This window comes from Anas acuta, chromosome 13 (genome assembly GCF_963932015.1).
Source record: "Anas acuta chromosome 13, bAnaAcu1.1, whole genome shotgun sequence".
In the NCBI taxonomy this organism is placed as follows: Eukaryota; Metazoa; Chordata; class Aves; order Anseriformes; family Anatidae; genus Anas; species Anas acuta.
In genome coordinates, this window is record NC_088991.1 from 12885637 (window position 1) to 12909460 (window position 23824).

At 36.0% G+C, this 23824-nt stretch overlaps 1 protein-coding gene across 7 annotated transcripts in view; it reads right to left on the reverse strand.

Annotated features, from left to right (window-relative positions):
• Positions 1–3313: 3313 nt before the first annotated feature.
• KLHL13 (kelch like family member 13) overlaps positions 3314–23824 on the reverse strand; it is a 74242-nt gene continuing 53731 nt past the window's right edge. For all 7 annotated transcript variants that reach the window (XM_068696739.1, XM_068696738.1, XM_068696741.1 and 4 more), the window contains 6 exons: positions 22812–22953; positions 19897–20029; positions 19469–19665; positions 13765–14560; positions 6552–6665; positions 3314–4854 (listed from right to left, as the gene is read on the reverse strand). In XM_068696739.1, the coding sequence (XP_068552840.1) occupies positions 4367–4854; positions 6552–6665; positions 13765–14560; positions 19469–19665; positions 19897–20029; positions 22812–22953 (1870 nt within the window). In that variant the 3' untranslated portion in view covers positions 3314–4366. The remainder of the gene's footprint in view (positions 4855–6551; positions 6666–13764; positions 14561–19468; positions 19666–19896; positions 20030–22811; positions 22954–23824) is intronic.

Here is a 23824-nt window from a genome sequence, read left to right on the forward strand (position 1 = left end):
TAGTCTGATGGCATGTAGCTTGTAAGGAATGGAACCTCTCACTCCTGCTCCAAGTTCACAGAACCGTTACTCATTTAATGAATAAAGTGAAAAACACAAACAGCAGCAATAAATACTCCCAAAAGATGAAGAAAAAACATTTAGAATCATAAATAATACACACAGGAAGAGGAAATCCCCATTCCATATTATCCCTTCTGGAATGTCAACCATGCAGGGGTCTTGCTTAGCACTACTCCCAGGTTATCTGGGCTTTCATCTACAAACTGCTTGGTCACTAAGCAACTCAGGAAAACTCCTGCCTATCCTACCATTATTGGAATTCCTGACAAAAAATTGCCGTGTTGTTTTAATGGGTAAGACATGTTGTGGAACAAATCCCATTGCGTTTTATTCTGAATAGGCAAATAGCAAGCCCACCAGAGTTGGACAGCAAATGATGGAGCCTACAGGCTGAGAAAAGTTCAGAGTTTAACACCAGAACCTATGAACCAACGCCAGTCAGTGAAGTCATCCCAGTCCCCTCGTTTGTTTTCAGAACTGTGATCACCTTTTCTCAGCTGTCAAAGATCCTGCAACAGTAATGGGACCAAAGAACTTAATTATTAAGCAAAGTATACATAACTCTGCTTTTTAAGACTTCTCTGACCTTATCTGCGTGCAAAGGAATAAACATTCGCATTTTGGCTTAACTAAAATGCACACATAAAAATCTGAAAACTTACATATATCATGCAAGTAACACCTACACAGAGCATGGAAATCACAAAGTGCTACGTAAGAAAGCCTTAATGTTCAGATCTCTGGATATCTATTACTACACACAGACTAAAATGCCACAAGGTGCACGCAATTAGAAAATGGGAGAGGCATTACTCTTTCAACAAGTATGCACCCTTTTACTAGGTTAAACCTGTTTATATAGCTGATTCCCAAGTACATACAAGCTAAATTATGATTACATTTATTAAAATATACTACATGCCAGCAGACTATTTCTTGTAATGTGGTCCTCACACCAAGGGAGAAAAGCTTCAGCTTTATCAATTCTGGTTAGGAGCAAGAGATGGCAGCCACAAACAAAAATTAAAAAAAAAAAATGGCAGTCAGCAGTCAGACACCAATGCAAAGATGCAGTAATTATCAGCTGGAAATTAAGTAGTAGTAACAGTTAGAATAGAGTGAACTTTGCAAAGAAACTGCTCTGTAAGATTTCCTTGGGTTTTCCGTTTTCTCTTGCTATCACTTGTCTTATTTCAATACATTACACATGGGAAATGTTGTCTTGAATGTCTTGAGTTGTTCAAAGTACTGTGTTTCATTGCAAGAATATCAACCAGATCTTTTGATGAGCTGTGGATGGAAGAGAGCACTTCTGGCATTTGCTGCTAATTGGGAACCAAAAAAAAGTCCAAATGAATTCCAAGATTGTAATGAGATTGTAATGTGGATCTGACATAATGAAGACAGGGTAGACAGCTCCAGTGGTTCTCCCCGCCAGCACATTGAGGTAGTTTTATTCACATTCACATCAAATAGCTACTAATTGCTTTTTACCCAGATGCTTTTTTAATTTAGATACTGTAACTACAAAATAGGAGTATTCAAGATCCATGAGAAAAGAAGGGGCTGCTTATTATCTGGGCACTGCTGGCACTAGATGCTACAGTGGGCTTACTCTTCATAAAAACAGCTTTACTGAATTTGGAGACAACATATGCTACAGTTATATGCACACCTGCAGTTCCGGATTCAGAAACAAAGGGTTTGTTATGGTATGGTTAAGAAAGATGTAATAGGCAAAGTAATTTCATACTGCATTACAGAAGAAAACAGTTTGCAGTCTCTGGCAAATCTTTGATGTTTGCTTTTCACACCTGGTGAGTATGTTAACTAATGTCATTTTGAACCCTTTAATCCAGAGGGAGATATAAAAATATTCAAAGATTAAAGATTTTATTGAAGCACTACATTTAATCTATGCTGTGTCCAACACTGATGACAAAATAATGTGCAAAAAAAAATCCTCCGCTTTAAGTAGAATAGATAATGCATCACTAAAAAAAATAAAAATAAACCTCTACTTTGCGGCAATGTACCAGCTCCTGGGTTATTCTCAAGGTTCAGACAAAACTTTGATGTCCTGACCTCTAACCACCTCTTAATGGAGAGAAACCACCCAAAGCCTCTTCATAATGGAGAATACCAGTGAAGATGCACAATTCTAAAGAGTGCATCTCCTCATCCCCAGCATATAGACAGCATGCTGTACGTTATCCAAGAGGAATCGCAACTACTTCCACTACTTTACTGTTTAATAAAATAGAATAAGTTGGAAAATGTATTTTAGAGGATTTAAAGTCAAGCAGTCTCTAAAATCCTGTATCTGACTTGGAAAAAATTCAGTAGCATGTAACACATACTTATATGACTTGCATACTTAAGTGACAGAGCAACATTTTCCTATCTAGCACTTTGCACATCTGAAGTATTCTTAAGGTGACAAGTCTGTTCATCTTGACTGGCTGTTCTCCAGAAACATCCGTCCACTGGTGTAACACTTCCACCTGCAACGGTCTTGCACAGCTACACAGAATTAAGATTTTTTTTTTCTGAAGAGAAGGAATTGCTTTCAATTTTAACCAAAGTAATTATTAAACCTAGAGCTTATGCATACATTTTGGTAGTGATCATAACTGGTAAACTAGATAAAGAATAAATATCAGGATTTCCAAAACTGACACCGTAACAATACTGCTGCTTGATTCATCAAGCAGGGACAAAATACAAACAGCATGCTCCCAATAAGTCTATTAAGATTTATGTGGTTATTGGTAATAGGTAGCACAATAAAATAAGCTGATTTAAACAATTTTCCTCATATGATTCCGCTATAGCCATGTTTGTTAGGAAAAACACTTGTAACATGATGGGAAGTTTAGGACAGTCACGATGGTATTAGCCTTACATAAGCACACAGAGCTACAGTTTGTCAGCAGTGCACTATATTTTGTAGCAGATAAAAGATTTCTGTAAAATTTGCACTGCTGCATACATAGGCAGTAGTTCTCCATGAAAAGAATTAAGACAGTTTTTTGTGTTTTGTTTTTCTCTAGTCCTTAACAATAAAATGGACACATCAGACCAAAATAGTTTCTTAAAAGTAGGTCAACATACCCATTCACGATCGTTTCTGCAGTGGTTTCCTAGCAAATTAATCTACCCACACAGATATACGTAATGCGTATCCTGGATACAGTGAGGCAGAGAAAGAAAACCAAATACATTAATGAGGTAGCTTAGACTGAATAACTGCAGTTAAAAGTTTTATTGAACAAAAGAAGGTAAAATGTGGTAGTCCAAGTTCACTGAGCAAAAGCAGCTCTCCTGCTGAAGCTGCACTTTGTGCTAAATAACCTTATTAACTGAGACTATACAGAGGACACATTATGCAAGTTATCTCAACAGCAAAGGAGAAAAAGACTAAATTTAAACTGATGGAAAATTTCGGTCAAATTCAGTGGCTTAAGTTAATGTTTCTAGCCCTTATCTAACTATATTCAGTACAGGTGTACAACAGAATATACAACTGCACTGAATTCCCATTTGATATAGTGTGTGCTCCCATGTAGGCGGAAGCCAATTCCTGAAAAGACATGAATTAAAAATACCCAAATATTTTAAATTTTGTGTTTGAAGCATCACTCAACTGACTCAGGAAAAACACTCATGTTATAAAAAAAACTCTCAGCCTTTACAAGGTCCAATTCCTGTATAGTACTAACATTTTAAAATTAATTATTTCTCCCCTCTGCCTAAGAAACTTTGTATGCTCTGAACAAACCCACGTCAGGTTGGTAAACAGATATGTCAAAAATACTCTGTGAAAAGAGGGAGGTAGCTCAGGCCCCTTGGCAACCTTCTGTTATAACTAACATTGATGTAGTCTACCTCCCTTTGTAATCTGCAGTTAAAAAATGAAAGAAAATGGATTTTAATTATGAAATTTAGTGAAGGAATGAGTTCAATACAAGGTCTTCAAATGTGACTCACTGGGCTTCCAAATTAAGTTGTAAGGTACCTCACACCCAATACACAACATTAATAACGTACCTAATTCATACATTTTACAGACAATATCTTCCCATTTGTTAAACATTTGGCTCGTGTGAGTACATGTTTTTTGTTAACCACTTGACAAACATTCTAGGCCAGACAAACAGCACAAATAATGTCAAAGTCTTTTTTTCCAGTAATTGTACCAAATGCTGTAGGCTAAGCCTAACAGAAACTACTGAAGAAAAATAATAGACTCCATGATGCAGTGCAAAGGTGTTACTACAACATCGTAAGTCAAGGGATGTTTCTAAGGTGCTGAAAGAGGAGATTCTCTAGACGGTGACCCTGTATTGTCCTCTGGTGGGAAAACAGTAAGAGTGCAGGCTCGAATGCCACCAAGTGATTCTGGAAGGTCAAATACTTTATGCCACTCATCTTTTTCTGGATCATATTTCTGAACTATTTCCACCATACACCGGTTATTCCAAGAATATCCTCCAACAACATAGATTTTATTTTCAAAGACAGCAACCCCAACATCACTTTGCCCACGTAACATGGCAGCAATTGGTGTCCACTGGTCTAGAGTTGGTGAATAATATTCACAGCTTAGAACATCATCATAATCACTTGTTCCTCTAAAGTGATTTCCACCAATAACATAAAGCTTGTCTCCTACAGTACACATGCAATGCAGACCTCTGACGGTTGTCATCGGAGCTTTCTGAGTCCATTTGTCTGTGTCAGGGTCAAAACACATAAGTTCCTTTTGGAAAGTGTCATGTGTAATTCCACCTAAAGAAATAAGACACATTAGAATAGTCCTTACACTAGCAGCCAATAAACAGCAAAAGCATACACTTCAGTGAATGAATTGTCTTCCCTAGAACTTCTTCACATTGCCTTAGATTAGTATCTGATACTTACTCCATTTCAAATTACATTTTTAATATACCTTGTTCTTTTACATATGAAAGGAGAAAGGAGACATGCTTCATTATACAACATATATAACAGTGCTTAATTATATAAAATGCTACTGGCAGATTAAAAGAACAAAAAATTGTTACCCGTGCTTCATTTCGCAAAATGTTTGTTTTTTTTAAAAAAAAACAAAACAACACATTTGTTTGGTTTGCTGGTTATTTCATCATGAAAACAGGAATCCGTTTCTGTCAATTTTTGATTCAATGTTACTACATTTTAAGTGGTCCTTACCACAGAGCTTTCTGAAGAAAAACTTAATGATAAAGAAACTAATGACAAAGAAACAACAAGGGATTGATCTTTACATTTTCATCCCCTACGTGTCTTGATTCATGAGGATAACTGAGGGGAGAAGTAGAGGAAAAGAAAAATCTGTGGCAAGTATACAGCATCTATATGAACAGCCACAGTAGGGAGTATATCCATGTGCTGCCTGCAGTAAAACAAGCAGAGCAGGGGAAGAGAGAGGGTACAAATAGCAAAACAATGATTAAAAGCTAGCTTGATGGATTTAGGCATAGAAATACAAGCAAGCAGCTGTACTTTATGGTAAATTTTGAAACAAATTATTCCTTTTCTACTGGCACAAGGCCACCCTGCCCCCCCGACTCAAAACACCCTGAGAATCAGCCAGCTCCAGTGGATCTCCCCACCAGTTGTCTACAGCTGAACAGTCTTGCCCATCTCCTGCTCAGAATTTCAGCTTTAGATTCAGATATTAGTGGACATTCCTTAAAACTGCAGTAGAACATACACAGGGTTATGTCCTCCTTTCACCTTCTCCACAATCACTGAAAGGACAACACCTGTGGATGACAACAGATGCTAACCTAAAAGTATTTAGAACAACGAGCTGAAATCATAGGTGTGGGGTCTGATCTTTTCCATCACTGATAGAAAAATAAAGTTTGAATAGAGCTAGTAGAGATCACTGAGAGACTGAATCTTTAGAAAATGAGCAGATACCAGTCTTTCAGAAAACCTACTTTCCCAGTTTAGGTAAAAAACAGAATGAAGCTATAACCTGAGTGACGCTTAAGACTAAGAATACTATAGTGAAAGGCTAATGAAAATAGTCATCATTTGTAAACTGTGGTTAACATTACAACTTATCCCTTTGCGTTATCTGCCTTCGCAAAGGCAGATGCCTTTCTTCAAAGGATTAAAATATCCAGTGCTTTCCAAAATGCATCAACAAGGATGTGTTTAATGGCTACTGCCACATTAGTCTATGTGCTGTTGCTACAAAAAATGTATTCTGACAGTTAAAGTGAATAACCGCTTTGCAATTAAAAGTGGTTATTCATTATATAATGCTTAACCTAGTAAATATATATTTTTCAGACTCCTCAGTATATACAGTATTTGACTGGCTCCACATGAAGGTGTGTCACTACTTAAATCACAGCAAACATACTGTGACCAGAGACTAATTCTTATTGTCTCCCATGAAATAGAAAAAGTTAGGCAATTATTTGATAGAAATGGCATGATTAATTATTTACCTGAAATATACATTAAACCTCCATACACGGTTCCAGCATGACCATAGTGGGGTTCATTCATTTTTGCAACATAGCTCCATTCGTTCATTCTGGGATTATAGCATTCCACAGTGGCTGTTTAAAACAAATGAGAATATAGAAAAGTTGAATCTAGCACAGGAATTTGGCTTTCAGTATAGTAGTAGTGGCATTAATATATTCGTAAACAGAGGAAGTATCAATGGGAAACATTGTTTAGCTGAGAAAGTGTCAAAGGAATTACTGAATATTATGTATAGAGGCAATACAGAAAAAGCCTCAAGCTTTGTCCCAGAGGAAGAAAAAGGAATAAAAATCTTGCTTTCTTGCCTTCCACTCATCTAATTCCCATTCTTACTTGACACGTAATCCGGCCAACTCCTGAACCCTACCAGAGGTACAGCCATGGGACACCAGAGAAAATGGTGATTAAGATGGATGCATTCAGTCTTTCTACCCCTTCTTTTTGTACAACTGACTCTGATGCCTGCTGTAGAGAGACACAGGGTAAACTTGAAACCTGTCTCAAAGAGACTCAATAGATCTGGCAGACAGAACTTTTCAGACCCATTTATTCAGTAACGTTCCACTCACACAGAAAATCAGGATTGATGTTCTTAACATTTCCACATTGAAATGGTATTACACCCTCAAAAGAGGGAAGCAACTGTTGACTAAAAATCTGTTGTCTTAGCAATGTTTTGTTAAGTATGTGTACAGCAACACACAGCACAACATATGCAGACCACTAATTCAAAGTTTACAAAAGCCAGGCTTTAAAAAATACAAGACGAAACACCTGTAACACAACTGAAGCTGTGACAGGGGACAGTCAGGCTGGATATTTTCCTGGTCAGGAAAAGGTTCTTCACCAAGAGGGTGGTTGGATACTGAAATAGGCACCCCAGGGCAGTGGTCACGGCACCAAGCCTGCTGGAGTTCAGGATGCATTTGGAAAATGCTCTGCTCTCAGACATGGGGTTTGTTTCTTGGGTGATCCTATTTGGAGCCAGGAGTTGTATTCCACGATCCTTGTGGGTCCTCACAAACTTGGGATTATTTTATGATTCTATGAATTCAGAAAGAAGAGGCACCTGTGTTGACACACAACTCTATTTGTGCAATATTTTTTGTGACTTGGAACATCAGAATGATCAAAGGATTTATCAAATCAGAAATTGTGAAGGGTAAAAATAATTGTGAAGTTAAAAAGAAACCCAGAACCCATGCATCCTTGCAGAAGACATAGTTTAAAAGGAAGAATCCTCTCCTGGAAGTGGGATGGAAAAGATGCAGAGTTCCAGGAAAATGTCTACACAATAAGCACAAAAAAAATATTGAATAATGGATCTGAGCAAGCTATAGAGACTGACAGCTTGAATAGTATAATATGACCAGAGGCATAAGAGATCCTGAAAAAATATACTGACCTTATGATGCACAAAGCAATTACCAATAATTGCGTTATCTCAGACATATTAAATCTCATTTTAAATAATTAAGAATCAGATTCTAATGCATGTTATATAATGCTTAATCTCTGAAGAGAGATATTTATGGACTATGCATGCAAAATGTAATCTGTCTTTGAAACTGGCATTTTACTTGCTCTAGAACAAGCTTTTATTCAATCAAGTGTAGAAAATTTGAGCCAGCTTTATGGAATGGTGACTTACAGCCTAGGATTTCACATCAACAGATAAAAAAAAAAAACAGAATCTTGACATTTTAAAGGCAGAAATGAGTTAAATGGGTTCAGCATAATATAAGGTTTAAAAAAAGATGTTGCACAAGAAAACTGCTAAATTGTTACAGCACACTGGATTTTTTCACCTCCCCTCCCCCCCCAAACAGGAGCCAAAATATAAATTTATACGATGGGCAAAAAAAAAGACTTAAAGCAACTGGAGTAAAATGTCTCTATACACTACTGCTGACATGATAAAATTGATTTAAAAGACCTCCCCAGAATAGGGAAGTTTCCATGTTTCCTCTAAGAGATCACTCCGTCACTGAGCACTTTTCCTAAAATCTAGCCCTTTTATTATTGCAATGTCCTAACCCAGACATTTGAAATGAGTCTCAGGCTGCCTTTTGTATTACACATACAGATAAAAGTCTGCATAAGGAAAGGTAAGAAAAGGCATTCAAGCTTTCTTCTACAAACAGAAGTTAAAACATAAAAATCAAGCCTGACTTTAAAATCCCAAATTTCTCCTAAAATGCTTGGAATTTTTCCCTTTTGACGTCCTTCAGAATTTCTATATCCATCCAGGATATACACGTATACTGTCATAATGCCAGTGAATGCAGAAGACAGAACCTTGACCAATTAAGACACGTATACACTGAAATATGATTCCGCAAATTACACATGCATTTCGATCTGAGTTGTGTTTCTGAGATCTGGGATCCTGGCACCACATTCAGTATTTGTGCAATCCTCAAAAGTATCTATGTTCTTTCTTGTGTAAATGTATTCACCCATTCCAATATTATTTCCTAAAATTGAGAGGTCCTTTCTACTCTGCTCTATTTAGCAATCAGAAAAACAAAGATGTGCAGAAATTTCAAGAACAGAGAAAAACAGATCTGACATGCAAGTAATTATAGCTGTCCCAGTTCTACCCTGACAGCAGACCCTTCCAACCTGCTGTTAGCTGCCATGATACACCAAAATCGTTCGGTTTGCTTTCACAAAAACAAAAGCACCCTCTTTCCCATGCTACTTACATTCTGCACTGAGGTGGGGAACTTCGATTTCAAATACAGTATAAAAACAGGAAAAGCAGGGTATGTACAAAAATCACAAAGCCATCAGTAACCACAAAACTGCAATGTAACATGACATTCAACACTAGACGACTGCTGATCTTGCTCTGCACTATGGACTCCATTTGAGAGGATCCTTAGCCGAGATCTCTTTAGCAAGAGAAGATAATACATGCAGAATTTGGTATATACTACTTTACTGACATCACTGTATCACCATGTTGTAAAGACATCAGTCGTTTGAGAAAAGATGCAACTGTGTCCCAAGATCCCTCATTTCTGCTGACATTTCAAAAATTCTCTTGAACATCACCAATACAGATAAAGAACTGCTTGACAGTATTTCAGATAAACCATCCAAACTCAAATCTTGCATCTAGTGTGCTCTAAAATAAAGCTAATTACTTCTGAGCTGAAAAAACCCTACTGTTCTTTTTGGGTTATGTACATAGTTGTTTCCCTGCTAGGTCATGCCATTTCTCTCCTTTAACAAGACCTCCCAGTACACTGGAAGAAGAAAATATTTAAAATTCCAGTTATTACTTAAAGGTGCCGATCATTTTAACAGACATCAGAATGTTTTGTATATCATGCTTAGACTGAGTACAGTTGACAAAGCACTCAAAAGAACTATTTTATCGAACCCAACTATATATTTTATATAGGATGAGACTGATTAATACATTTCTCAAAAGCATGAATTATTCCAATCAGTTTTTACCTATGTTTTAACAGGGGAACTTCTCTTTGTTACCAATAATAAAGGAAAGACAAGCCACATTTTAATAGAATTAAGCAATCTCAAAAGGACACAAAGCTTTGGCAGTCCCAAGGGATGCTCAGCCTGCACTAACTTTATAGTGCCATCTGTGATGTTATTTGAGGAATATATAGATATTTCCCATTTCTCTGTCAGTAGCTTGTAATGTATCTTGAGGTTTATTACAGCAGTACTTAGCAATTGTGTGTGATGTCCAGAAACTTAGGATCTTCATTTTATTATATTTTCTACAACACAACATGCTTCTAAAGAACTCAAAGCTTACTTGGTTAAATTAAACAAAGCCCCAAGTAATTTTGCCCCTAGCACAGCGAGGAGTCACTTCAGCTTATATACAGGGGTCCTTTAGCTCACACTTCAATATTTACAGTACTACACAGGCAATAGAGAGCCTAACAGGGTAGTAACGTAAATTTTTCTTCTTACCCAACATCTAAAATATGAATGAGAAGTAGTTGGTTTTTTTGTTTGTTTTTGTTTTCTTTTAAACACAATCAAAGAATTGCTTGATTTGAGAGTTAAACATCATCAGCATAAAGGCCTTAGGCCCTGATCTACTGGGTGGCATCCCCGCCCATAGCAGGGGATTTGGAACCAGATGATCTTTAAAGTTTTCTAACTCAAGCCATTTTTATGATTCTATGACAGAGGCCACCTGATAACTAAATGCCTCTCCAGTTGTTGGACCAGGAGTCAAGAGAGCACATAGCTGTTCTTCCCTAAGCTATGAGTCATCTGCTTTTACTGCAGCCGTGAAAGTGGTACCAATGACAGCCCAACATACTCTAAAGTGCTTAGGAAAATCCCACATAGAAAATCTCAAGTAAGGAGTAAAGTGAAGTATACCAAGTAAAACAACAGCAGAGCCTGAAACATCAGCACATAATTGCGTAAGTTTCCTAATAAATAATGAAAGGTATGGCTTCTGCCAGCATCAGGCACCATAACTAAGCTCCTTGAGAAATAAAAAAAATTTACTTTAAGATGGGAAAACAGTATCCTGTGCTCTGCACAACCAGAAATTGTCTATGACACTGCTTCTTGAATACCTCTGAGAACCACACGTGTTTTTTCCTTTGTCTCCTTTTCCAATAAGTCTTTTTATGCACACCTGGTTTCTCCAAGCTGGTCTTGGAGTGATGTTCTCTCTACCTTCTAGTAATACCTTTGGCAGGTGCCTGCTGTGACATTTAAAAAAAGAACAAACCAGAATTACGCTAAAACATCCTAGGACTGGTGCATACTTAGAAGTCTGAATTATAATTCCAGAATTTAGTATATTTCAGATACATTTCCCATATTTTGATGCAGGTACCACATACTGTCAGTTTACTTGTCCTTACCAATGAACTGAATTTTTCTTCAAGTGTCATGCATTGTTAAACAGTAGCAGTTTATTACTGTGAAAGTACATACTGAGTTTAGAAAGCAATATTTATAAAGTTCTCAGAAGATTAAACATTTTAGAACTGTTTTAGAAATACTTGATAAGGAACCTCAAAAAATATTTTTTATTCCAGTACTTCTCCAGGAGGAAAAAAATAAAAATCATTTTAGTAACTTTAATCCTTTGACCCTTTTCCGTAAGAGCTGATCTTCTGTGAAGCTGAATTCAGGTTTTTGTAATTTTTCCCTCTCTTACAACAGATTGAAATTAGTTTGAACTCAAGGGCAAGTTCTTTAATACCTGTCCAACACACCTGACCTTCTCTGGTACGAAAAGCTTGGAGATTTCCTCATCTAAAGAAAGTGGGAAGTTAAAGCTGGATTTCATCTTTCAGCTGTCAAGGTTTATGAAAGAAACATGAAAATGAAAAGTGACTTGCCTCACAATTAAGAAGAAAAGAAACAAGACCCAAATCAAAGCATGAGACAGCTATAACAGTTAACATTCATCGAGTGCTCTTCCCATAGAGTGATCCAATGAGGTTTTCCAGGCCTGTGTGGAAATCGCTGCAGCATTTTAATGATATCTTTACAGAAGAATCTTAGGTGATAAATTTTGTATTTTAATTAAAGTTGCAGGAGAGTTGAGGTCAGCAGAATGATATTGCTTGATCTAATAAAAACACTGCACTTAAAGCCTGTTTTATATGCAGGTTGCACTGGCTTGGTAACAACTTACCAACTTTTTCACTGGCATTCTTACAACCCTATTCTACTTAATTGGTACAATAGTGGTACAATACAGAAGGTTAATCTGTTCATCGGCTATTAATTCACATCAGTAGAAAACAGCTCAACAAAGGTCAGGTTTTCTGACACTCAGGATAATAAATACATATTAGTTTCAACTTTTTAGAATTATTTTCAGGTATACAAAGTGACATGCAAGAAAACATGAAAATCTCTGTATTTACATCAGAAAATGGCTAAAGAAAACAAATTTTTGCAAAACTGTTTCCAATGTTTTCTGAAACCAGAAACATTTTTAAGGTCTAATTTCATCAAAGAGATCAGATTTTAAACTGTGAACAAAACTAGCCCAGCTCTGTCTAGTACTAGCAGAATACAGCATATTTAAGAAATTTTGCAATACGATCATTAAAGTGTTTATCTGAAAAGCCGAGATGCATTAATTAAAAAATTAAGCTGTTGCCGCACAAATTAGGTTTATTATTGTTTCAAGTAAACGTTTCTCAGTATTCTGTATCACTGTACTTGTAAAAAGCAAGTCTTTGCAACAAGAGAAACCACCACAAAGAAGTGATGAGACACAGCTGAGTATTGGGATGAAAGCAGCAAAGAAAATAATGAAATGCTACATCTGTACTAGATATTTTAGCATGCTAAAATGCCACACACAATCACATTTCAATTTCAAAGCACTTAGACAAATTTACAGTTGATTTGGGTGCAAACACTATCAACTTTGGAAAACGTGGACCAACATGGACCATCCTCTTTCTTAAATTAAAAGATACCATGTCTCTCTTCTTTGTTTCCAACCACCTTTATTTCTCTGATTGTGTGGGGGTAGTGGTAGAGGCAGAGGTGAATAAAATGAATAATCATTTGGCAAGGAGAGGAGGGGGAAAAATAGAGGCATCAAGTCATTTATATTAATGGTACATTACCTCATAAAATCATAGGCAAAATACAGTATTTTTAGTAGTTAAAAATCACAATGTCAGAATATCTAAATCTCATTAGCTCACCTTTAAAAAAAGGTAACTAAAATTTAAAACTGACTGTTCCAGAAAGTTTGGATCTTACAAAATGCAAACTTCCTGTAATAGTCTTTCATTTAAAAGGCTATCTCTCCCCTACGAGAGGAAAGAGTAGTTTTGGTTTCCCAGCTTAATTATATATTTGTTACATCATGACTATATATATATACACACATACATGTACACAGTTACACATGCAGACACACTCACTGATGACAAAGTTGAAGAGACTGGATATTTTGCATTGGTAGATAAGATACGTATTTTAATTTTATTTTTTTTTGTGGAAGCCCTTCTAAAATGAGTTGCTAATGGTATCCAGACAAATTTCTCTAAGCATTTTTGGGATTTCCAGAAAGAAGCTGAATGGCAGCAAATTCAATTTGTTTTCTCTCCACCCTTTCAAAGGGCAGCACAGCATTTCAAGGCCTAAGAAGAAAGGCAAGAAGTCATACTTAAGACAAATGCTTACCTAGCTCGCCTGCTGCGTTTCGACCACCAACTGCATACAAATGTCCTTTGAGGGCACTTAGGTGGAAGAAGGTACGCTTCTCATTTAAAGATGCGACTTGCATCCACTTGTTATAGCGAGGATCAAATCTGAAGACCGTGTCAACTGCAGTCTTTCCTTTTGTGTCGTAATTGCTCTGTCCACCAACTACATAAAGAAAGTTTCCAATCACAGCAATGCCATGCTGGTACCTTGGTGCATCCATGGGAGCTAGTGATTTCCATTCATGGGCCTTTTCATCATACAACCGTAATTCTTTGCTCACAACCAGTTGCTGCCTCAGCACTCCACCCAATGTTACCAAGTGCGTACTGTCTGATCGAATGGCAGTTCTTTCCGACTGCATAACTGGTTGCATGTATGGCATCATTTGGTAATTGCTGGCTTCCAAAAGCAAGTTTACACAGGTGTTGTCAGTTCTCATGAAGTCCACTGTTTGAACATAGTTAATAAGATCCTGGGGTGTCATCAAGGGAAATCTGATGTTCTTCATTAGCTTTGCAGCATACTCCATTCGAGGCTCCTCATACCGCAGCCAGCGACAAGCCGCCTTGAAGAGTTCAAGTTCAGTGCAGTGCTTAAGGCTATTACTTGAAAGCACAAAGGCAAGACGTTCAAAGGGGAGTTTCACAAATTCACCAGTACTTAATAATGCAGGAAAGTTCTTCAGGATGAAATTATTAACATATTTATCCACTTCTGTGAGATTGTATGTGTTGGCAATTCGCCCAACCTCAACACAGTTCTCCAATGAAACCTATTAAGTAAATGGAAAGAGGGATCAAAACACTTTCTTAATTTGGTTTCTAAATGATAATGTAGAATTTAATGAATACTATAGGATCAGCAACATTTTCAACACTTGACATGCTCAAGGTGGTTTACATATGAGCAAATAAATATTCGATGTGATGTATATATTCATGACCACAAGGAGAGAGCCAAGGTATTCCTTATTTTGAACAAAGAAATGAGACAAGTAACAAGCAGATGGCATATATTATGTCAGATACATTATACAATGATGATACATAGCAAATATAAAGCACTCTGACTTTGAAATATTCTGCAAATGTCTTCGTAAGAAAGAAACATTGAAAATACAGTTAAAGGAATGGCGATTAGCTCAAAGTTACATAGAATGATGAAAAATTAGGGCTTTCCATTACACATTTCCAACATTATTAAAGCTTTTATTATCATAACCTCTTTTCCAAAGGAAGGTAGGACCTGGTTATCCTTGTAGGTTCCTTCCAACCTGGGCTGTTCTATGATTCTATAATGCTGTCAAAGAGAATGACACAGCTACCTCTCCAATTCTACCTATTTTGGACAACTTATTCCTTAGAAATGAATAAAATTGCATTTATGCATCTTTGGTAAATTAAGATGGTACTCCTACAGAATATGTTCAAAATTACATACATAGCATAGTCAAAAATAACAAAGCTAGCAATTTAAGATAATGAACATATTAGGATTTCCCTTAAAAATACACAGCACGAGATAATCTTTATCAGCGTGGATCATACCAATTCAATACTTGAATGACTTGAAAGGTATGCTAACCATACCTTTTACAGTGCTGCTGCATCTACCCTTATTACATCTTAGACTCCTTACATTTCTAGGGCCACTCAGCATCCAAGGCCAGGGGAGAAAGACAGATGGGAGGGAGGGGACATAACTTAAGTGGGACTTCAGTGAACCCAGTCACTTCACTTCTGCAGGCTCTATGGTACATACACACAGCAAGTCAATTTTCAGACTCATGTTGAGAATTGCAGCTTTTTTGCATTCAATATTCTAGCCCAAGCTTCATTTGCACATGCTTTAAAGTCTCCTTACAGATCGAGCCAACAGCATGTCAGTCCTACTCAATGCTGACAATTTCCACAACTTTTTTTTTTTGATTCTCCTATTTTTAATGCCAAAAAAAAATTTAAGCTGCCACATCTTTGAATTATTTTCATGTGTGCATGTATATGTATATATAAACACACACATGTAAGAGTGAGAACTATGACCTGACTGCAGCCTAAGAATACAGAAACATTCAGTTTTCTGGCCATGACAGAGTACTGTATAACTTCAGTCTGATCACGTTGCCCTTTAATAATGGGCAATTCCAAAAGTTAGTAAGTATAGGAATAGCAGATTTGTTTTATTCACTAGAAACTGATCTCATTTTTCCTAGAATTAAGATCTGCAGTCAACAAAACCTTCATTCACAAGTCTTGAATCACCTTCCTAAAAATCAAAGGATCTGGATCTGATTCTTTATCTTGTCGATAAGAAACGCAGACTGACAGGATCTTTATTATAAAATATCTACACCACTCATACACAGAAATTTTTATATTAGAAAACAGACCACATTGTTTACACTAAAATCTACTCATATCATCTAGCAATGCTTATAAAACATTCTCTGATGCTCAAGAAACATTTTGATCCCTCTTCCACCTGTTTATAAGAAACGGTATCAAACTTATTTCCGTGTATTTCCTTTTAGGCTTTGTAACTTATATTAAGTGAATATTAGAAGTAACAGTACTGTAAATTAAGGAAGTAAAACTGTACATTCCTCTGAAATTTCTATCAAGCTGAATAATAAAGGAATGAAAAGATATAGGAATGAAAAATCACCTGTTAGCAAACAGATGACATATTATAATGCAACTTTTAACTCTTGCAAAAGAAGTTACGGCATTTAAAAACTTACTTTTGAATACATCTACTGGTATCCAATTATAGAGATGCAGCATTTTCTCCATGTCAAGATAAGTAGAAATGTATTATTGCATATAGAAAAGCCATGCTTGAAATCAAAAGATCAAGCAAAAAAGGTACAGATTACATACCATTAGTACTTGGGTTCCGGTTGCAATGAACCATTTACATATATTGTGGAATGTATGCCAATTACCAGGTGCCCAGCACACAAGGCTATTCTAAGCTTCTCCCAGTGCTTGCATCCAGTTGATGTATTAGCATAATTAAGTTATACTGTACAACTATCCAACTGAATATATTCCTAGAATGTCTGTACTTGAGTAATGTGTCAAATTTCTCATCGTTAGTGACAGATGAACATCACATTGACAGTTTCCAGTGCCCTCCAACTTCTCATAGAATTTCCTTAACGCTTTAATTAACCTAATGGAATTGCATTGTACTCTGATTATTTTATTATTATTACTATCATTACAATCACATGTACTACCCATTAGGCTCACAGAATCATGCCCTTTTTGGCTTACTAACAAGTCTATCACTCACCTCAAAACAGGATACCATATTAAATATTTTCTTAAAGTTTACTTCCCTCACCAGAAGTGCTATTATCAATATCACTGTGGTCTAAGACAATGCATCATGCTAAATTATGTTGCCAAAAAAAGTTGTCAAAAATATACACTAGAGATTCTGAAGTCCTGAGCCAAAAAAAAACAACCCTTCAACAGAAGGGAATGCTATAGTCCCTTCCACTTAAATATTCAAAATTAGACAGGGTTAAGTTACTAGAATGGTATTTAAACTATTTTTGTTACGGCAAATTAACAAATTATTCTCCAAAACATTTGAGTTATGTTATGGTACTTATGAGAGGTGTGGAAACTGTTCTGTAAGGAAGTCAGTCAATCAGGAGCTCATCAACAAACAGAAGGAACTGCTACTTCTGGAAATCCTACTGAAGTGAATGGGAGGAATGGAAATATCAGACAAATATATAACTTTATAAAACAAATCCAGTAACTAGTGATATTCATATATACATATATATGAATATATATGTATATATGAATATAATATATATGAATATAATATCAACATATTCATGCAAAACAGCTAAAAGCCATACGGGACAAACACCTAAGCAACATCCTAAGAAGTTACAAATTTAAGATAAGACTTATTTAACTTGAGGATTGACTACTGTGCAGAGCTGCTGCTCATTCACATTACTCATTGCAATTACTTATTACAAAGCAGAAGTAAAAATTCCAAAAAAAAAAAAAAGCTTTTCAAAGTGCTGAACACAACTATATTACTACAGCCAGAAAAAAAAAAAATGCAAGAGTACTTCCCCCTTAAAAAGCAGTTGAACTAATTCTTTGAAATTTTGAAACAATCACTTCAAGCTCTGTTAAAAACTTAGTTGACTATAGAATACTACAGAACTGGATACAGAGCAAAATCATAGTGAGTACAAACACCCTGGAGAATAACTCATGTGATCTTGCACAGAACATCAATATTCAGGCATCTAACTTTTTGTTTCAATGACTGTCAGACTATGGAGCATTTAACGTGGCATTTCAAAGAGTTTAAGATTAAACAAACTTACATTCCCCTGAAATAACTATTTGTTTTGTGAGCTTCCATATACAGAAGTCCAGAAATAAGTGTAGGCATTTGACCAGTTCAGAAAACTGAGTTGATCAAACTCCTACTTTAGAAAATGTGGATTTCTATAGCAGCTGGGAACACCAGCCCCAGAGTTAGATTCCACTCTACCGCAAAACTGAAACCATTTTGCTCCCATTCTCAATTAACCAAGACAGACTTCCAAATACTGAGACCTCAATATTTGAGGATTTTCTAGTTTAATACTCTATTAATACTCTATTTTAATACAGAGAAAACTGCAGAAGCGTTCCAACATTCAACTTGAATGGAGCTTCTCTAAAGCACAGACTCACAACAAAAGAAGACATGAGTACTCAAAGAGAAAGGGAAGGAAGAGGAAAAAAAGGTTATCAAAGCATTTCCCACAGATGGGGCTCACGACCTGAGATTTTAATCTCAATAATAAAAATTAGCAGTGCAACACTAAACTGTAAATAGACTGCATTGCAAGTACAGTATACTAGTTTGCAGGGCGAACTTTTTATTTGTTCTAACTGCGTACAATCGTACGTGCTACAAGTTCCATAAGTATTCTTCTTTTAAACAAAGAGTAATAGTGACTGAGAAAAGCTACTCTGGGGGCTGTTCTCCACATATAAAAGTGCTTCATTTAGTCACTGTGAAAAGACACTTCCCAGTAAGCATTCAAAGCCATACTTTGTTCTAGCAAAATATGGAAATCAACAACATTCTCATAGCTACCGTTCTAATATAACAATGTTTCTGTATCATCTTTTTTTCAGTATACCAAGTCCTCTAAAGAAATTACTAAAAGGGCTGACACCAAGTTCACTGGTTTACAACGATGATGATGTAAAGATCTCTGTGATAGTCACAATTATGAGCACTCTACAAAACACAGAGGCTGACTGTTAATACATTTCTTGGAAACAGCAGACAGCTCTACCATTTTTTTCCACTTAAACTCTGCAAGTCCCATTCTTATGGCAGGATATAGAATGTGAGGGCACGAGCTAAGATACTGAGTAATGAATCAGATCTATAATCACTATGCCATTACTGCAACACACTTGAGGATTAGAAGAATTTTAATGTGGTATAATATTGATATCAAACTTACACTAAACATAATGGTCAGAAGAAAAAATTTCAAAATTATAATTCTGTGAATCCAAAATACAAACAATGTCAAGACAGACTTAATTTCGACTTCTGTATAGTTTATATTTTTGTGATTAGAACAATGACAAGTCTTTATTATTGTAAATGTGGAACAAGAATTAAGTCTTACCCCAGAGATAAGAAACACTTTACAGAAGTCCAAAACAGGTAAAATCTGCAAAAAGCTAGCAGCTTCCAGAGTGTCTTGAAGATTGTCCATGTTAAGGGAAAGTTTTGCGGTATAAATGAAATCAATGATCTTCTTTAGGCCTATTTTGTTCACACCATGAAGCTTAATGCACATTAAGTCCTGTTCCTTCATTCCTCCTGAGAAAGACGCATAGGTAAGTTTATATAATCATTTTGATTGGATTGAAATAATTTCATAAATTTGTACAAAACTAAAATACAATTTTAAAGTTTAATTCACATGTAACAGTAGGTAGACTCTTAGAGCTCACAATCTTGGACTTATTCTCCCACAACTCTGAACATGTGTTTGCGTGGCCACATGATAATTTAGAGATAGCTATATGCATTACTAACAAAAAACACCACCTGTGAACATAGCCTTGAAGTAATCACTTGCAGAAGCCATCATTGCTCTGTGAACAGGAAACACTTCATCACCATCTCCTGGAACAAGCGTCACATCACAAAGCAAACCTTCCACTCGCAGTTGGTCAAAACCCTGCAGGGAAAGCATAATTCAAAGCATCCATTTGATTTGAGAGCAGTGTAGAAATCTGTTTCATCTTCCTCATCTACATACTTATTTACTTACATAAGTACTGTAGCTCGAAGAAGTCAAAAGGCATTAGTTGTCTCTTACAATCATAACTAATATATTCAATGATAATTATCCATTGGAAAACTTAAGCAGAACAATTATTTTCTATAAATGAAAAAAGAATACGAAGTACCCTGTGCCTTAAAAAGTAGCTTTACTTGACAAATAAATGTATTATCAGGAAGGACTTTGTTTTGAAAGCCTGAACTCCAGCAACTGTTTAAAGATAGGCACTGCTGTGTTGTTTTTTTTTGTCCTACCCGTTCTGGACACAAATGCATTCTAGATACATTTCTGTTCCATGCTAGTCAATGACACCCAAATTAAGAATTTGCAAAATACTGGGGCATGAAAAGAAAAAAGCCACCTGGTTCAATGGCTATCAAACGTATTACCAAAGCCTATGCGGCAATATTATGAAATAAGCTGATCTTCTCTGAATTATTCATGACATCTAACTTTAATTTTAAAAAAGGGAAGCAATCTGAAGCCACACCTCAAAATAAGATTTTCCTCAAAATTTATTGACTGGGTACACTGGAAAATGCGTGGAATACTTGCTTCCTTTGTGCACTACAGAACAGAAGCTCAAACAAAACTTCCTTCAACCATGCATGTCATCTGACATTTTTTCAGTACTAGCAGAAACATAAATATTGCCTTTATAGATTTAACATGTGCAAAAGTCATGGCATCAGCTCCCGTAATTTTAAATTTAACATATATAGCCTTTAAGATGTTTTGAAATTACAAAGGTATGTAAAAACATTAATATTTGTATGACAAAAAAGAACAGTGCAAACGAGGAAATGAGTTATTAGCTCCAATAGATACCAGAAGCTAAACACAGCATGTGATATTTATCGCCAACCTTTCATACCAGTGAAAGAGCATTACTCATGACAGAATTCAGCTGAACTGCCACAGATCTTAAGTAAATAGGCTGCAATTATTATACCAAACTTGCATGACAAAGAACTTCTACAAAACCTAAAGGGAAATGGAGAACATTTACAATTTAACTTGTTCCAAAATTTACAGACATGGGGGACGTATGCACAGATGTCCAAGCTTCAGAAACTAAACCAAAACAATCGCTAGCTTCTCTGAATAAAACAAAACCAAAACAAACAAAAACTCACAACTCATTACTGTCCCAAAAGTTAGGCAATCTGTTTAAATTGGCAGCAAATTGAAAATTAAAAGAGTGTTCTCCAAGGAATTATGCCATACAGAAAAGTCTGCACTCCCGAGAAGACTGCACTGGAAAGTAGCAAGAATTATGTAAGCTGTAGGCTCAACTCTGTATGCTGTGTAAAAGTACCAGCAAAAATGAATAGATAAAGAGACTTTACATTTAAATTCTTAAAGCTTCAAAGTGGACAACGTTTTTATTCATTAGAAAGATATTCTACCAGATGAGATGGTCTCCTCAGTTCCTGGACAGATTGTGACTACACAGACTCAAAAGTAGACTGTCTAGGGAACCACGTTTTTTAAAATTGCAGCTTAAGATAATCATACACACATACAATCTTCTAACCAGAATGTTCCTTCATATAGAAGTTAGCCTGGTTTCAATAACATGCACACATTTCAGAAAAGCAGAACCATAAATCAACAGAACATCCAATGTTAGGAAAAAAGTTTCATAGAATTTGGTTAATACCATTTTGTATATATGAATATATTTTTGTTCGATTTCAGAGCAAAACCAATTACATGAAGCTGGTTTTCTTCCCTTTTGTAAGATCAATAGCACCTTCGCCACGTTTGTTTTTTTAACTTTTTGTTAATATGGAACTTCTGAAGATGTTCTGAAGATTTAATTTGATTGAAGAAAAAAAACAGTAAAACTGTTAGATTTATTGGCAGAAAGTATTATGTCCCTTGAGAGAAAAAGATATTCATTTGTGACTAATACAAATTAATAAATTCACAGGCTATCTGCCACATAACACCAAATCTCCAATATATACAAACTGCAAGAACATGAAATGCATTGATTTAATAGCAGTTAATATCTCGTTTGCCTAGCTCAATATCAGTCTGCTTAACAAGCCTGTTTGTGGCATATACCTATAAAGACTAAGAAAACAGAGTAGAATGCGATTCAGCAGAGAAAAGAAGTTTCCCAGCAGTAACTTGTGTGCAGGCTCCTTTTCTGCTATGCAGAAGTTGCAGGTGCCAGCCTTCCCAAGAGCATTCCCAGGACACTGTTAGACACAGCACAAGGCATCACACTAAACCTGGAAGGGCTTTGTCATCTTAAGGTAATGAAAAAGAAAGAACTCTCCTTTTTGCATCTTTAAGGCTGCTTTCACACAGAAGATAGCACAAGCATTTGTCTTACCATTATATGATTATATTCATATACTGATTATATTCAGCTGAGTTTCTCTGATACCACTGTTACCTGATAGTTTAAGCCGTATTACCTCTTAGAAGCAAAAGTACTCCCCTTCTTACCCCTCAAAAGCTATTGCTAAAATGTGAACCTTTAACTGTTAGGAAAAGAAGTTACAGGCCATGCTTGCTTGTGGGCATTGCCAGCACAGCACACAAACATTTTTGAGACTCAGGAATGACAAGTATGGTAAATTTTTTTTTTAAGTACAGGCATTCTTTTCTGTATCCAAAATTCTCAGTACATATCAATATTGACACAACAGTATTCAATTACCTGTAATACCACAGAACTGTGAGTATTGCTGGTGAAAAATCTTGTGGTCCCTGTCTTCGAAGACTGTAGATGGGCAGACACGCCCATATCGCTGCTACCAAGAGACACTTTCATATGAGGATCCTCCTCTTCCACCAGAGATCTAAGAAGATGAGAACAAAGAAACTTTACGACCAAGCCCATTTCCATTAAGTGCTCTTGTATATTAAAACCACAGTCTTCTGGGGATGAAGAGTGACAGCATAGAGGCTATAGGTCAAGAAAACTAGTAGGGAACAGAATCAACCATTTTTGGTCCCATTCAACTAATCTAAGAAGGTAAAGTGTTACACCGTCTAAACCGTGCAAATTCAAAAACTTAATTTGCAGCTAATAAATCCAGACCCCTCCCCCCAGATTAAGACACCTGCACATTATTTTATCGCTACATATGCTTCTAGTGTTTCAGAATACTTGGAGGAGTCTCGTCAAGTTCTCAAAATCAACTATTGCATTAGATCACCAAGGAACGCTAAAAGATTGAAACATTAAATGCAATTTTAAAGTTCAGTGATTTCATTGTTATGGCTTGCATTATCTTGCTCACACAGGATATAATAGCAAATATAACTAGTAGAGTCTCAAACAGTAACTTTAAGCTACTTTTAGAAATAAAATTAGAATAATTCTTTTAGGACATGATATCCAGAATTTTGCTACTGCCAGCAACCACTTCATAATTTTAAGATTTGTTAGTGTGAAGTCAGTACATGTGTTTTTGATTCCAAGCAATTACTGTCTAAATCCAGGTAGAAAGGGCTAATTTTAGGAATAACTGTTAAAGAATTATAGCACTATTATTATCCTACCACTTTAATCTTGAGATGTAAATTAGATTTACATAAAGAGATATGCATATGAGATTCTAACTACCCTAGCCTGCAATTATTATAAAATGTAAATAAATTTCATCTCCAGAAATATTACTAGTTCCTGTAATTTCTGTGATCTAATGTACTACCTATTAGCATGAA